The following is a 16,906-nucleotide window of genomic DNA, read 5'->3' on the forward strand; positions in this document are numbered from 1 at the left end:
GAGGGCTGGGGGGGGGGGTCACTGAGGGGAGTGTTCCAGAGCGGTGCCATATATCAAAGCAGGATGCATAGCCTGCTAAGCAAAGCTGTTTGTGGAACAGCACCATCGCGCCAAATGTCTCGTGTTGTTGTTAGCAAACTGCCCGTTAATTATACCTGCATCTGGCGCAGCAGCCCGGGGCCCAGGCCTACAGCACCTGTGATAAATCAGACCTAAACACAGGCACCGGGACCCAAAATAAACATGGCGATGCCCTGACATATTTAACTGGGCCTGGCACTGGCCAAAGGCACTGTGGCCCCGTATGGCTGCCAGCCCCCTGTGCCAGTTTCTCCTCTGCCCCCTCTCCTCTGCCCCCTCACCTCTGCCCCCTCTCCTCTGCCCCCTCTCCTCTGCCCCCTTTCCTCTGCCCCCTCTCCTCGCCCTGTTGCCCGGGGAGCCAGGCACCGGCGAGCGAGTGACGGCACAGCGGCTGGAGCCAGGCCACGGTGGTGAATAACCTCACTGCACTACAGGGTGGAGCGCTCTCTGGAGCCCATGCTTACGCTTACTCAGCCTGTAGCTGATGCTCTGCAATCTGCAGTAAAGATTGACTCAAAAGATGGGCAACTCCAATCTCCATACTGATATTGCTATTGCTACACTGTTGATACTCTTCCCACTCTATGCTGCTAGCAGGTTCAGCTCATCTCAGCTGGTGGCATCTGAGTATGTTTACAGTATGTGTGTGTTTCTATGCGCTTCTAGAGTGGCGCTCTATGGATGTCAGTGGGGAGCAGGTCTGTGTGTTCTGGACAGGCGTTCTGTGAGACGGCTCCTAAAATACTGAGGCCCTCTCCGCTGTAATGTAGGACACGCCGGATCCCCGCCATGAATTATTCAGCTGCTCTCTCCCCTGCTCTGCTCTGCTCTGCTCTGCTGCCACCGGCACCTCCGGCACCACTGAAGGACAAAAGCAAAATGGCCGCTCCTCTGACTCCGTCTGCCTGACAGGAGTCCCACCTGGTGGGCTCAGGCGGCGGGAGGGGGGGGGGGGTCGGGGACATTCCCGGGCCGGGCTTCGCGACCAGGCTCCGCGGACCGGGACATTCTAACGAGGTGGCGAGAGAGCGCGTGATCGACGTCAGCTCGACGCGAGGAACTCTGTGCCTCTGTGCCGGCGCCCCTGTGAGGAGTGTGGTGGAATGAGACACTTGCTTACACAGCACAGTGCAAGCGCAGTGGACAGGACAAGGCACTCACTCTGATTGATGGCTCACGCACTGCACTGTATGAAATGCCTTGCCAACGAGTGCGGGAATGCTATGCATCGCCTGGATAACGCATCGCCATGTGTGTGTTTCTCAATGTAAGTCACACTCAGCGTTAATCATAAGCCAGAGCAGCAAACAGACCTGGCAGCTTTACTGACCAACGCTATCAATCAGCGTGTTAGTTCAAATGTCATTTTACCAACGGAAAAAAAGGACTAACGCTCAAGTGTAGAGATAGGACTGTGTGTGTACGCACACACACACACACACACACACACACACACACACACACACACACACACACACACACACTCTTCTGGGAGGGGGAAACTGAGACAAGAACAACCAAGCAAGAGAGCCATAACTTCTCATTCAGGGACTTCACACCGCGTCGTCTCGCGTTGATCATAAAACACAACCGCGTCTGAGTAGGTCCTCCACTTCAAAAGGACACGGCCACCTATTCCCAGGCCCACTACGAGAAAAGAAAATATTTCTACAGCAGCGGAGTGAGTCAGGCTCCCAGCGTCTCCTTCGTCAGGTCCTCACAGAGGCTCCGAGATCCAGCAATAGCTCCGAAACGAGGCCTTTTACTTTTGCGAGCGAACTATACGAGTGTTATTATGTCCAACAAGACAGCCTTGTTTGAGGGGGAGAGATGCCAGACAGGGGAAAGTGATACCTCGGGCAGGAAAAGAGTGTGAGTCGGGCCTCAAAGGCTGCATGTGCTAGCCATTCAGCCCTGTGGTCGCTCAGACGCATTCCAAAGCAAACACCTCGGTGGGACGACAGCACCATCCAAACCACTCAGACGTTGATGGCCATCTATTTCTCCATCATATAACCACCACTTCCCTCACTTCCCAGCTCAACCTTCAGGCAAACGTCAGGCCTGCTAAGTACCTTAAGATGGCCATCTTGTTTTGGAAGTACTGATGAGAGGAAAATATGTGAATGGATGTGAATATATTTCAGTTGTTATCTGTTATCTGCTATACAGAGATATAAAACTCATATATAAACTTCAGAATTAATCTGAAACTGCATATGATGAATACAGCTGAATCTGAGAAACATGACACACACTCAATGTGTGACACTTGGCAACTATGACTTATATAAATTCAAAATATCTACATTGCAATGTGTTATCTTATCACAATTGAACATTGCAACTCTACTCTATTCCAGGCAAAGCGATGATGGATTGAGCAGATGAAAGGCACAGCAGGGCTACTAGTGTGCTGTCGATATTGATTGCCAGGGGGGCTCTGCCATGTTCACAACCTGACCTCCTTTCATACTGATTACATCTGACAAGAGCAAATATCTCAGCACACTGTGTGTATCGTGCTTCATCATCTGCCTCTCTCTCTCTCTCTCTCTCTCTCTCTGTGTGTGTGTGTGTGTGTGTGTGTGTTAGTGGAGCTGTGGTGACAGTTGGGGTAGATTGGGGTTTGAAGATAAAAATCTAAGTGATCATAACCTTGTGGAAGCTTCACTGGATATGGAATCATATCTTGCTTAGATACAGTAAAACATTTCTAAAAGTCTCTCTCTCTCGACCAAGGTGAAGAGCATGGCATGTGAGACATAACCTCGTTTTTAACCAGGGGAGGGACAAAGGGGGGGGGGGGGGGGGGGGCATCTCTCCCCCAGTGACGTCAGGCTTTGAGGGTAGGTGCTATTTCAGGGGTGGGAGGGCGGGCCGGTTAGCCAGCTCACTGTGCCCCCCACATCTGTCTTCAATAAGGCCCGCGGAGAGGGGAAGGGTGGGGCAACTTCTACAACTGGGGGGGCTTTTTACCCCCCCGCCCCCCCTTTTCCTGCTACTGCTCAGTGTGGATGTGCCCATCGTGGTCACTGACTGGTGGGCGTTGTACTGTACGGTGACGGGCGTCAGACCTGGTGGGCGTTTTTAAGCGTCCAGCCCTCAGTGGCGCGTCTCGTCTGGTGAAGCTAACAAAAACAGCGCCGCGAGTCATTTCCCCCGGATAGCATAACCGATCCCAAACATGCGGTCAGCAGCGTATCCTGCTAAACACCACTGGAGCACAGGCCTCTGCTCCTGCAGCAGCGTATCCTGCTAAACACTAGTGCAGCGCAGGCCTCTGCTCTGCTCCTGCAGCAGTGTATCCTGCTAAACACTAGTTCAGGCCTCTGCTCTGCTCCTGCAGCAGTGTATCCTGCTAAACACTAGTTCAGGCCTCTGCTCTGCTCCTGCAGCAGGCTGAGGAGGTGTCTTTATGGGGATTCTTTATGGGGACCCAGCGCTGCTGCTGGATGAGGAGGAGTCTTTATGGGGAGTCTTTATGGGGACCCAGCACTGCTGCTGGATGAGGAGGAGTCTTTATGGGGATTCTTTATGGGGACCCAGCACTGCTGCTGGATGAGGAGGAGTCTTTATGGGGAGTCTTTATGGGGACCCAGCACTGCTGCTGGATGAGGAGGAGTCTTTATGGGGAGTCTTTATGGGGACCCAGCACTGCTGCTGGATGAGGAGGAGTCTTTATGGGGAGTCTTTATGGGGACCCAGCACTGCTGCTGGATGAGGAGGAGTCTTTATGGGGAGTCTTTATGGGGACCCAGCACTGCTGGATGCTCCACTGCTTCGCTCTGCTTCACCTGGAGCAGCACAGCACACACATGTGATCTAGCGCCGCTAGCGCCTTGCTCTCAGACACCGTGAACAAAGTTTAGTCTCCCTTTAAATGCCTCATGAGGCCGGGCATTCCTCTATGGAGACCAGAGGAACGGAGGACGGGTGTGTGTGTGTGTGTGTGTGTGTGTGTGTGTGTGGGGGGGGAGGGGGGGTGGGGGCGGTCATTGAGTATCAGACGTCTCTGTTGGCTTAGCAATGTCACTGCTATTTCATTAACTTATGGGGGCATCTGCGATGCAGTTTGTGTGTGTGTGTGTGTGTGAGGGGGGGTGGGGGGGGCTGGGTGCGGTTTGCCATTATTCCGTTGCTTTAGCTCAGTGCAGCTTCAACCTTGACCAACCAAGCGTCACAGTTTACCCTCAGGCATAGCCCACAGCTGCACTTTGGCTGATTGGGAGTGTGTGTGTGTGTGTGTGTGTGTGTGTGTGTGTGTGTGTGTGTGTGTGTGTGTGTGTGTGGGTGTGGGTGTGGGTGGGTGGGTGTCTCCTTTTAAGTCAAGGAGAAATACTTGAATGTGTTTCACAGCACTGAAGTCTCTCTCTGTTGTGTGCTTGGACACCGCCTTACAGTACAGTACACAGTGAGTCTTTGATGTTGAGCTGATTTCATCTCGGCTGGGCAGATAAATAAGTACAGTGAGAAAAGAAGGCGGTCTGTCAGGTTTTGTCTATTCATGTCCTAGGAACCAATGCGTCAAACATGTGCGTGTGTGCCTGTGTGTGTGTGTGTGCTATTATTACAACACCCAGCCATTTTACTCTCACAAACAAGCCATCTTCCGTCACACATGGCTGAGAGTCCCACAAACTGAAAATAACCCGTGAATGACTCAAAGGAGGGAGTTTGATCAAGTCAATGAGGAAACTGGCTGAGGTAAAAAAAAATAAAAAACACACACACCCAACTGAGAGAGCGCTGTTTTTAATACCACAGCTTAAACCTTGCTGCATCGGAATTCTTGGAAAATTCTTGGAACTCATGCAGCTAAGTATATGTCCCTGTTGTGAGGTGTACAGCTGGGCTTACTGACTGTACTGTACTGTATAATCAAGCATGTGGAGAATGCCACCAGAGCCAACAGAAAGCGGTCCACCATCAGCCAGCCTCTCCTCTGGCTGTGGAACCCCCCACTAGAAGAGCCAGGCCTCAAAAGCAGCGCACCCGTACAGCACAGGCCTCTCACCACAAATGGACTCTGACAGGAACTACACGGCACGTCACAGAGCTGCGGTTTCTCTGGTGCGCGCTTCCACGGGACGGGCCTGTTCTGGGGCTCTTTCTGACGGTTTCCCCAGAGCCGGGTCTGGGTCTGGGTCCGGGTCTGGGTTTGGGTCCGGTGCCGGCACTGGTGCAGTCGTCCGGGTTCATCATCAGCATTCCTAGCGGGCCGAGCCGAAGCTGCGGCATTTCCCCGCGCTGATGACCCACAGCTGGCGCTGGCGCTGGGGCTTTGTGTGGGCATCCGGCCGCCCGGCTGGCAGCGGAGGGGCATAATGGGCAGCACCCAACCCCGCCAGTCAATCAGCGTCACAGAGAACCAGCAGGGCACCCCCCGCCCCCCTTACACACACACACACACACACACACACACACACACACACACACACTGCCCCCCTCAGAGTCTGCCTTCACTCGATTGAGACAGCGCCTTTTGCTTTCCTGTCCCAGCTTGCTCTCTCTTGCTCTCTCTTGCTCCCTCTCTCTGTCTCTCTGTCGCTCCCTTTCTTTCTCTCCGTTTCTCTGTTTCACTCTCTCGCTTGACAGGGCGCGGGAGCGTCGGCCAACTGAGGAACAGAAGGGCATTGAGCCCGGGTGGCGGGAGCCTTGGCACGGGCCGCGGACGCCCGCTCTGGAGGAGCAGAATCGGCTCTTTCAATCTGGAGCCGGGGGGCCCCGCGACGGCAGGGTTCTGTCTTTGTGCCGCGCATCCGATTAGGAAGTCCGTGGGCCGAGGGCCTCGCCAGCCGGGTCAGGTCGGACCGGGCCTCGCTGGACAGGGAATCGCCGCGGCAACGTGCCACACGGAGGGAGCGGAGCGTCCCCAGGGCTGGACTTTGCTCGCGGGCCTGATGGGCTACTCCAGCCAGGCCTGGGCCCTTATCTCCATTCAGATAAAGCTGCACAACATCAAACATGGGCTCGCTCTGTTACCATAACGCTACTACAGCAAGGGCGAGTCGAGTCAGTAGGCATCGGTGGAGGTTGAGCCAACGCTCTCATGTTAATAACAAGCTCTGTTTCACGTCTTGTAATCACGACTGGCGATACAGTACACAAGGGGGAACGGGGGGAAACGGCCTCATTTAAATCCAACTCGTCTTGCCACGAGTCTTTCATTTCCCCCGGGGCTAACTATGCACTAAACAGCACTTATTATAGTGAGAGTGCTTCAAAGTGTCCACTGTCCTGAGCTTTCTAAATGAGCTAAATGATTGGCTTGTTTTCAGAGAGAGAGAAGTGAAGACATCCCTTGGCACGACTCACAGGGCTCGCTAGCCTGCAGTGTTCCCTGAACACAGTGTTGAACTGAGAGACTGTGGGGGGCCACTCTTTTAACAAGCCCTCCATCCTCTCTTCCATCCGCTCTTCCATCCGCTCTTCCATCCGCTCTTCCATCCGCTCTTCCATCCGCTCTTCCATCCGCTCTTCCATCCTCTCTTCCATCCTCTCTTCCATCCTCTCTTCCATCCTCTCGCCTTCCAACCCTCACTAGCCTCAACATCTTTCATATTTCATTACATAATGCAACACTGCGAAGTATTCCAACAACACAGATTCTATTTATTTCCCTGAAAACCGCTATGCAGCGCATGGGCAGGAAGTATTAAGATTTACACTGCTATGACCAGCTCATTTTATAGGGCTTGACACATTCAGCAGAGTTCAAACAACTGAAAAGCCGACGCATCCGTCAGCACAGGGTTTGAGGGCTGCAGTGTGCCAGCCTGTCAGGTAATAACTACTCGCTGTAAAACTCAGCTAATCCACCGAGTCAAGGCAGTGTGGAGGGCTGAATGGGTCACTTACAGCACAGAGCTCCTTCTCTGAGCCCCTCCACTTGCCTGGTAAACCTGAGGAGCCTCACACAGATATCTGCTCCCTCGCATCCCCAGCACACACACACACACCATCTCCCCCACAGCAGGGCTCAGGTGAACACGAGACGGTACAGTACGCGAGTGACTGCAAAAGGTGCTTTCACTTTCTTCTTTAAAACTTCCCCGTGTTTGTTTTTTTTATCTGCCACACCAAAGACACTGCTGCTTCACATGGTGGTTATTGCTCAACCCGTCCTTGGCTGCCAACTTCCACCATGAATCAACAGTCCATTATTAACTGTGCTGTCAAACCAACATGGTCTCTGTGTGAAGGGCTGATGATGGATCAGTAATAACAGTGCCGGACCTCAACGCCAATCCCTCTGAGGGAAAGTGAAACAGTTCCTAATTGCACAAGCAAACTGGAGGGATCGACCCACCGTAAGAGCATCTCAGAGGGCTGACAGAGAGAGCTGCGGGATTAAGACGAGAGCACTTATTGCTATTGGTTTTTGCTCTGTGCTCAAAACACAAAACAACACACACACAACACACAACACACAACACACAACACACAACACACAACCACACACACACACACAACACACACACACACACACACACTCTAGGGGCGAACCTAGCTGCTCTTCAGTAAAGCTCTAAGTGACCACAACACAGGGAATATTAAACAGTGCTCGGCATGGCTACTATCTCCTTTCACTGGCCCGTCTGACGGCAGCGAAAAGGCTCCTGCTTAGTCATGTGAAATCATTGGGGTCAGCTGAGCTAGGAAAGTGGAGAAGAGATAGGGTAGGGCCGGTGTGTGTGTGTGTGTGTGTGTGTGTGTGTGTGTGTGTGTGTTTTGTGTGTGTGTGTGTGTGTGTGTGTGTGTGTGTCTGCGTGTGTTGTGTGTGTGTGTGTGTGTGTGTGTGTTTTGAGTGTGTGTGTGTGTGTGTGTGTGTGTGTGTGTGTGTGTGTTTTGTGTGTGGTGTGTGTGTGTGTGTGTGACTGTGTGTGTGTGTGTGTTTTGTGTGTGGTGTGTGTGTGTGTGTGTGTGTGTGTGTGTGTGTGTGTGCAGGGGGCAGAAGACCGACGGGCTGACCAGGAACAAGGAGCAGTGGTCCCCTCCTGCGTCTCCTCCAGCGTCTCCTCCAGCCGCGTGTCCCTCTGTGTGTGTGTGTGTGTGTGTGTGTGTGTGTGTGTGTGTGTGTGTGTCCCTCTGGCGAGGAGCTGCTAATGAAACCTCAGGGAGGTGTGAGGAGAGCCGGCCGCGTCGCTAACGCTAACGCTAACCCTGTCACGCCGTCCATCAAACCACTCCCGTGGCCGAGGCGTCATAATAAAAGCCCTCTGGAGGCGGAACAAACAGTCACGCTCTCACTACACGCGCTCTCATGGCTGTGAAGGCATCTGAAGACTCCCCCCCCCCCCCACTTGTTAACTAGCGCTGCCGTGTTATGTGACCCATCCCAGTGATTAATGCTCCTTGCTCTTGATTTAGTCATGTTAAATGACTGCTCATTACAACACATTAGTATGTGCGCGCGCACACACACACACACACACACACACACACACACAGTCCTCTAATCAGACCCATCATGCTAATGAAGTGAAGTCCTTCAACACAAGCTTGTTAGCCTTAGAAAAGAAATGAATTCATCATGTTCAGGGCTTATAAGAAAGTGTGTGTGTGTGTGTGTGTGTGTGTGTGTGTGTGTGTGTGTGTGTGTGTGTATGGCTGTATGTGTGTGCTGTGTGGAGTGAATCCTAAATCAGCCTTCTGACAGCAGTTAGTGCCCAGCCATCTGTCAGATCTCTCTCTCTCTCTCTCTCTCTCTCTCTCTCTCTCATTCTCTCTCTCTCTTTCACTTCCTCTTCCCCCCTTCACCTCCTGGGACAGTGCTGCTCTAAATTAAACCAGACCAGCCTGCTAGGGAGCTGGGCAATAAAAATGTTACACTCACTGCGTCTGATTAAAAAAGGTCTGTCTGTGTGTGTGTGTGTGTGTGTGTGTGTGTGACAGAGAGAGAGAAAGAGAGTGACTGAAAGGTAGAAGTATGAGACTGTGTGTGTGTGTGTGTGTGTGTGTGTGTGTGTGTGTGACAGAGAGAAAGAGAGTGACTGAAAGGTAGAAGTACAGTATGAGACTGTGTGTGTGTGTGTGTGTGTGTGTGTGTGTGATTGAGAGAGAAAGTGACTGAAAGGTAGGAGTGTGTGATGAATGACTGTGGATGCTCCCGACTTGTCCTCTCTTGATTCTACCCCTCCTCTCTTTTCAGCTCTCTCTTCTCCTCTCTTCTCTCCTCTCTCTCTCTCTCTCTTTCTCAGCTCTCTCTCTCCTACTCTCTTCTCCGCTCTCTCTCTCTCTTCTCCTCTCTTCTCAGCTCTCTCTCTCTCCTCCTCTCTTCTCAGCTCTCTTTCTCTCTCCTCCTCTCTTCTCAGCTCTCTCTCTCTCTCTACTCCTCTCTGACCTATGACTTGCAAGATTCAAGCAAGCTGAGCCTGGGCTGTTTCAAAGGCCTCTTTCATCCCCTAGTGTGCATGAGAAGCAACCAGAGATGTCTCCTCCACCCTTCACCACCACCACCTCCACCCACCACCACCACCACCACCACAGCACGATGAGCCACCTCCACACAGCTCCATACCGCATTCACATTCAGAGAGCACCCACTCCAGTAGCAGCGTCATCTAAACTGCTCTCCTCTCCTCTCCTCTCCTCTCCTCTCCTCTCCTCTCCTCTCCTCGCAGGCAGCCCACGCCAGAGCCCCACACCAACCTGGAGCATCTGCGGCTCACGCACAACAACAAAGCCACCGCGCAGCACAGGGGAGGGGAGGGGAGGGGAGGGAAGGGGAGGGGAGGGGAGGGGAGGGGAGGGGAGGGGAGGAGTCCTTCAGGCCGGGCCACACAGCACATCCAGAGAACTCACGGGGCAAAATGACAAAAAAATGACAAAAAAAACAGCCCCTCCCACTGTCCCTTCTCTCTCTCTCTCTCTGTCCCCCTCCTCTCTCTCCCTCTCTCACCTCCTGCTATTGTTTGTGGTCGATAAGCCAATCAAGAGGCTGTGAGCGGTGAGTGAGAGGGGTGAGCTGGGATGGGGTGGGGGGTTAGAGAGAGGGAGGGAGAGAGGGAGGGAGAGAGAGAGGGAGAGAGAGAGGGAGAGTAAAAGTAGTAGAGGTGGGGGTTCAGGTCCCAAAATTCACATGTAATAATAACAAGGACGGCTTCTCCCTGTGGGATGCACCGTGGCTTTTGTGTTAACCAGGCTCAGCTGATAAACAGCACACACACACTAGGCCTGGCACACGCGCACACACACATGCGCGCACACACACACTCATTCCAGGGTCCCCAGCCTCCCCACCCCCACACACACACACACACACACACACACACACACACACCCCATCCCTTGGTTCGCAGGTCCTGTCCCCTGCTGCTGCTCATTAATATTTCATGGGCTGCTGAGCTGGAGCATGTCTGCTGTGTCCTCATGATCCCCGAACGCTCTTCACACTCCTCGCACTCCTCTTCCTCCTCTTCCTCACGTAACGTAGCAGCCAGGAGCATCGGAGCGGCTGACTGAGGGGGGAACTCCTCTCTCTCTCTCTCTCTCTCTCTCTCTCTCTCTCTCTCTCTCTCTCTCTCTCTCTCTCTCTCCCACCGAGAGCCTCTGGCTCACTCGCTCGGCCACTTCTTGAAAAAGTGAAAGTCCCCGGCGAGGGTGTGTGTGTTTGTGCGCGCGACGATGTTCCCTTCTAGTGATGCTACCATGCCTGACTCGCTTCCATTCACTTGGGATCCAAAAGAAAACAAAGCCAAACACACACACACACACACACACACACACACACACACACACACACACACACACACACACACACAAACTTACCTTGCAGCTGTTTGAAGCGGCCCTCCAGCTGGTTGTAGTTGTAGGCAGCCTGAGCGGAGTAGCTGAGACCGGCGGCGGCAGAGCTCGAGGTGGGGCTGGTACCGCTGGGGCCCGGGCCGGGCGAGGACGGGCCGAGCCCGGGAGAGAGGGGCCCGGGCGAGAGAGGGCCCGGGGAGACGTGTCCGGGGGACAGAGGCCCGGGGGACAGGGGTCCAGGCATGCTGGTGGCCCTCTGGAGCTCCATCCCTGCAGTGGACAGAGGAGTCTCGTCTCGACTCGACTCACCTCTCTAGACTCAGCAGCAGCAGCGGTAATAGCACCAAAGTGCGGAAAAGAAGCGCACTGGACTGTAGTGATTGACCGACGATGGGACGACGGGAGAGGGGGAGCGTCTCAGGAGTCCTCTCCGCAAAAGTCAAGTCCAGTCGGGGGGGACGGCGGATATAAAAAGAGCGGTGGTCCTCCTGCGCCGAGGGCTTTAGTCCAGAGTGAGGAGTTGGTCCTCCTGCGCCGAGGGCTTTAGTCCAGAGTGAGGAGTTGGTCCTCCTGCTCCGAGGGCTTTAGTCCAGAGTGAGGAGTTGGTTGGAGGGTTTGGAGTCCACAGAGCTCAACAGCGTGTCCTCATGCTGAGCTTCCTGCTCTCCCTCCCTCAGTTCAAACGAGCCCCCCCCATCACAATATCATCGAGGGGGGGGGGGGGGGGGGGGGGAGATGCCCAGACACACACACACACAAACAAACACACTCACACACACACTCAAACACACTGCACTTCTCTCCGTGTAGATGGAAGTGACAGCTCCCAGAGAAAGACAGGAGAGAGGGAAGTGAGAGAGAGAGAGAGAGAGTGAGAGAGAGAGCGCGTGTGTGAGCGGTAGAGTCCGTGGACTGGGTCCTTCTCTAATGCACTGGGAGGCTGCGGAGACCAAGCACACCTTTCACAGACCTCCGGGAGGACGGGGAGGAGCCAGCCGCTTGGAATTCAACCCACAGCCAATCAGACGGTTTGTTTTCCATGATCTCGTCACAGGCTAATTACCATACAGACCGGTGGGCGGGAGAGAGAAGCAGGAGGCAGCGGGCTGTACCAACTTTTCTCCAGCTGGAGGGGTGTCCTTTGTCATCGTATTGCCTGTTTTCTGTCACGAGGGTTTAAGATCTTGCGACAAGACCAACCAGCTAATGACATTTCCATCACAGAGGAGGGCAGTGGTGAGGAGATGCTCCTGTAATCTTCCTCTCAGCGGTGGTGTTGGCTATCATTGCGCATCATCCTCCCTGTTCTTCACAGCTTATCCCAACCGTGTGGGCCACACAAAAATGCCATGGCTTTAGAGTGGAGGAACAAAGCGGGAGGAATAAGCTGGGTCTCTCAGGAGTGGGAGCTGTGTGTGTGTGTGTGTGTGTGTGTGTGTAAGCTGGGTCTCTCAAGAGTGGGAGCTGTGTGGCAGAAGGGACTCCGATTACCTCCACTACCGGCGTGAACCTCGCAAGAGAGGCATCAGCTTCTCTGTTCTCTCTTTCTCTCTCTTCCTCTCTCCCCCCTCTCTCTCTCTCTCTCTCTTCTTCTCTCCCCCTCTCACGCTTTCATTCAACTCAGTTCACTTACTTCAGATGATCTCTCTCCCTTTGCCTCCACTACAGAGCACACCCGACGATGCCAAGGAACACACAGCTTTCAGCCTCATTCATTTGTTCCCCCCTGCACAATTTTACACTCCCATTCCCTAATTTGCATGAAAAACACATGAAAAAAAAAAGCACACGACCTCCATCATCCACAGATCTGACGGTAAAATAACAACAGCATAAAACAACATCTCCACTGCTAACCCTCCCTCCTGACTGAGGAAATGACTTTGCCAGCTCCTTTTAGAGAGCTGCAGCGCAAAGCTGTTCTTTGCCCTCGTCCATCCAACAGAGCACTTATTCATTGATTAGGAAAACACAAGCAGCGGGGCTACTACAGATAAAAGGGGACCGGACTCCCCAAAGTCCATGTGAAATCCCCCCTTTACGGCACCATGACGCCTGGTTGTATGTTTGCAATGGAGCGAGCATAAACAGTGGTGTGTGTTTTCACAGCGCATGATGCTGCTGGCAGCAATTACCCACAACTGGGAGCTGACCACAGGCCAGCCAGGGCCTACGCTACGCTGGCAAGGCTGGAGTGGCTCTATCAGACTCAGGTTGGCCTGCACACACACACACACACACACACACTTTACAAATTACCTCTGGCAGCCTCGTAATCACAACCTGACATTCTAATTAAAACAACATAGAACAGAGTGGATATTACACTGAGAATGACCTCAGTTTCTTCATATTATTTATTGAAAGATGCTTTCATAGTGATCAATTCATCAATTAAGTGAAGTGTTTGGCTTGATTGGTGTACATAGTTCACATTGAGTTCACAGTTCAAGTTCATCAGATCAGATTAAGATCCACACTACTTGCCAATATCCATATGCACTACCAAATCTATCTCTATCTATCTCCATTAGGTCAAAACGTTTTTCAAAAAGTTAATTTTTGTTTTATTATAAAAACGCATGATATACCAGTGACAGATATGCACTTCATAGGTTTGGGAGCAATAACAATGCAATCAAAATACCAGTCAAGGGAGTTCAGAACAAACACTAATATCTCAAGTCAACACTGCATTGCGGTGGTGTTATATTGCCCTCCATCTTGTCCCAGACTGTTATGGTCTTTGTCAGCGTCCTGTCCATCTAATGCTCAGATCACTGCTCCTCACACCCATATATGTCCCTCATGCCTCTTACGACCTGGTGCCATCCAGGGGGGAGTGACACTCAGGGAAGTTCTTTATGAGAACGGAGACAGTTTTTCCTTGATGTGGATGCAGATGCAGATGCAGACACACACACACACACACACACACACACACACACACACACACACACAGCAGAGCAGCAGAGATGAGGGGTTAGCGGGGGTATGGGAGGAGGAGTGGTAAGGGTGTGGGACAGCCGCGCCACCCCGTTGTTTCTGAACGGTTGGATCGGCTCGGCTGGCCAGACTTGGTGTGCGGGCGATGAGGGCAGGACAGAAACTTGTGAAGCCACCGTGGTAAATTTCACAGCGCCGCTCGGCCACAGGGCCAAGGGACCGAGTGAAATTCTTACGGGAAGGCTGGGGTCTGCTTCTGTCAGGAAGATAGATGATGGGACTCATGGGGGAAAATTGAGCATCAGTCATACAGTACATATGGCTTTTGAGAGGCGAACCCATCAGTGCTTAAGGCAGCGGCAGCGAGGCCTGCCAGTGTGGCTTCCTTCTTTAAAGGGTAAAAATGGCGGTATGTCGGGAATGTTTTGGGGGAAACAGCGGGGTCGATCGGCACTGAATAAAGCCCCTTTCAGAGGTGAGGCTGGTTTTAATTATTCAAACGGCAGGCTCGGCCTTGCAGAATGTGTCAATAGTCTTCAGGAGCAGGTGAACATGTCCCACTGGTGGGCTGTTATTCCTGCCCCTCCCCGCCCCCCCACTCCCCCCTCTCTCTGTGGAGTCAGAAGAAGTCTAGCCTTACCAGCAACAAACCAGAAATACCACCAAGGACCAAACAGATCGATGCCATCACACAAACACACAGAGGTTTAAAAAAAAAATTGGCAGGCTTAGGTCCTTACAGACTTTCATTCCAAATTCTGGTCATGGCACACACAAACAATGGAAACAATGAGATGGAAGAAGTACAGATGCATGCGGAAATCTGCGCATGTTTTGCATAACTTCTACACAATCTGTGAACCCCTTGTAGCCTTTTACATCAACTGATGCAATCCAATCATAGAACATGGGCAGTCGCTAAGTAACTTGGCACCTTTGTCATAACCAGTGTGTTTGCACTTTAGAGATCGGTATGACAAACGCATTTGAAATAAGTAGTCAGGAATGTCCCAATGATGCAAGTGCAGCCACCTTGTCCATGTGATGCTTAAGGAGTAGAATGCCATCGCCACTGCAATGCTAAACTCACATCTGGCCACCAAATGCTGAGCCAATGCGAGAGACATTCTGGGAGTGGCAGAGAGAGAGAGAAAGAGAAAGAAAGAGAGAGAGAGAGATAGAGAGAGAGAGAGAGGGGAGAACCAGGCACAATGAGGGGTTGCCTCAATACGCATACTAATGTAAACATTCCAACAGGAACGTTCACTGTTGCACGTAGTATAGAGTAGCTGTAATTCTCTGAATTGTGATGAAGGCTAGTGTCTGAAGCAGCAGACACTGGGATCACCTAAACAACGCCACCATCTCTTGCATATTTAAGGAGCTGGTGAATTATTTAGAGAGGCGAGAGGAACTCTAGAATTTTGGCCTACTATCCTGTAAGCCAAGGCACCCCTGCAAGGCTCCAGCTACACACTTACTGAACAGAGACAAACGCCACAGGAAAGTCAACACTATTGAACAAGTAACAGTGCAGGCACAACTTTGAGTGCAGTGGACCACAACTACGCTAATACCAAGAGCAAACACTACTTTTTCTACAAGCTAAATGTCTCTGCATTTGCCTTAATTACAGTTGACAGCACTTTATGGACATTAACGCACAGACAAAACATATGAGCAAAGCAGACCACACTGGCGACCAAAAAGAAAGCCAAATACCATAGCTCTCCCACACAGCAGTCCCTCAGAACAGTATGTACCACAACTACAGTTTAAGTGTAATGTAAGCACTGGTTCTCATTGTTGCGAGGGGCCGCGCTTGACATTTCTCTATTCCCTTGGAGAGGTCTCACAGCAGGCTTGTGTGTGTGCTTGGAAGGTGAAGACAGGCAGGCTACGTGAGTATCACTCAAGCCAGAGAGGCTCTGATATCCTGGCTGGCTCGCCAAGCCTAGTCTATTCTGCCCGGGGCAGATACTACTGGCTGTGTTTTCAGCTAACTGCTGACATGGGCAAAGGAGATGGAAGTTGGCCTATGGATACTGTCCTTGTGCATGTATTGATTGGTTTGGTTTGCATTTAAAATGCCAATAGCAAGCCTCTGAGCAGTAGCCTGCAATCTTGGAGTTACAGTAAGTGTTAATACCAAGGACAGGGTGAAGGCATACAGTACATTAACTGACACAGCCTTGATGTTGCTGCTAACTAATAGTCGACTACTCTGTTTACAGGACAGCAAGATTCATTGTGGTCTATTGGCATTTGGTCAGTCAACATCAGAGTGGGGTCAAGTATTTAAGGCATAATTAACGGCACATATTCCACAGATGGCAATGAAATAGATTTTTTTTATTATTGCTTCGTCCAAAAGACCCTGTCCAGGTCACCATAGTCTATAATGTGATAACATGTACATAAACTGACTGACACACACCTCAGACTGGATCACAGTACCAATCCTCAGTACATTCATGCATACCTTATCTATAGTATTCTACTGCTCCTTTAGTCATTGTTGATTGTTGATTGTTGATTTGCTTTTTAATCTTCCTGTTTACATTGTTTACATTGTACTGTATGTTGTGTGTGGTGTCTTAAGCTGCTGGGACCTTGAATTTCCCCTTGGGGATCAATAAAGTATCTATCTATCTATCTATCTATCTATCTAAACACCATGTTAGATTAGCCTGACCCCCATTTCTGAGTTGGGGACTGATGCTCTGTATATGAAGTTGCAATGCTCCGCTCACCTGCGAGGGCCTTGATGCGCGAGCGCTCGAACAGCCGGGCTGAGCTGTTCTCATTGTCCCACTCGTCGGCATCCCAGCGGTTGTTGACGTCACTGTACTGCTGCTGGATCTCCATGTGGTCATATTCACCGGCTACTGATGTCATCTTAACGCGTCAGCGAGGGCACCTGCTCATCAGCGTCTAGTCATGAAGCCCTGCAGACAAACAACACACAAGACACATCAGGCAACACAGTCACCACCAACAGAGAACAACACACAAGACACATCAGGCAACACATTCACCACCAGCAGAAGGTGTGTGCTTATACAATACCAGTTGAGCGCCAGGTGCTGGACAGAAGGAAAAATCAACTTGAGAAAAGGTATGCAGCGTA

The 16,906-nt window shown here is 51.7% G+C and overlaps 1 protein-coding gene across 1 annotated transcript in view; it reads right to left on the reverse strand.

The window, feature by feature from the left end:
• Window positions 1–11,547, reverse strand: part of LOC134064167 (spectrin beta chain, non-erythrocytic 1-like) — a 69,422-nt gene extending 57,875 nt beyond the window's left edge. Inside the window, 1 exon segment of the mRNA XM_062519990.1 lies at window positions 10,855–11,547. Coding sequence (XP_062375974.1) covers window positions 10,855–11,098 — 244 coding nt within the window. The 5' untranslated portion in view covers window positions 11,099–11,547.
• Between the last annotated feature and the right edge of the window lie 5,359 nt (window positions 11,548–16,906).

Source organism: Sardina pilchardus, chromosome 18 (assembly GCF_963854185.1).
Source record: "Sardina pilchardus chromosome 18, fSarPil1.1, whole genome shotgun sequence".
Classification (NCBI taxonomy): Eukaryota; Metazoa; Chordata; class Actinopteri; order Clupeiformes; family Clupeidae; genus Sardina; species Sardina pilchardus.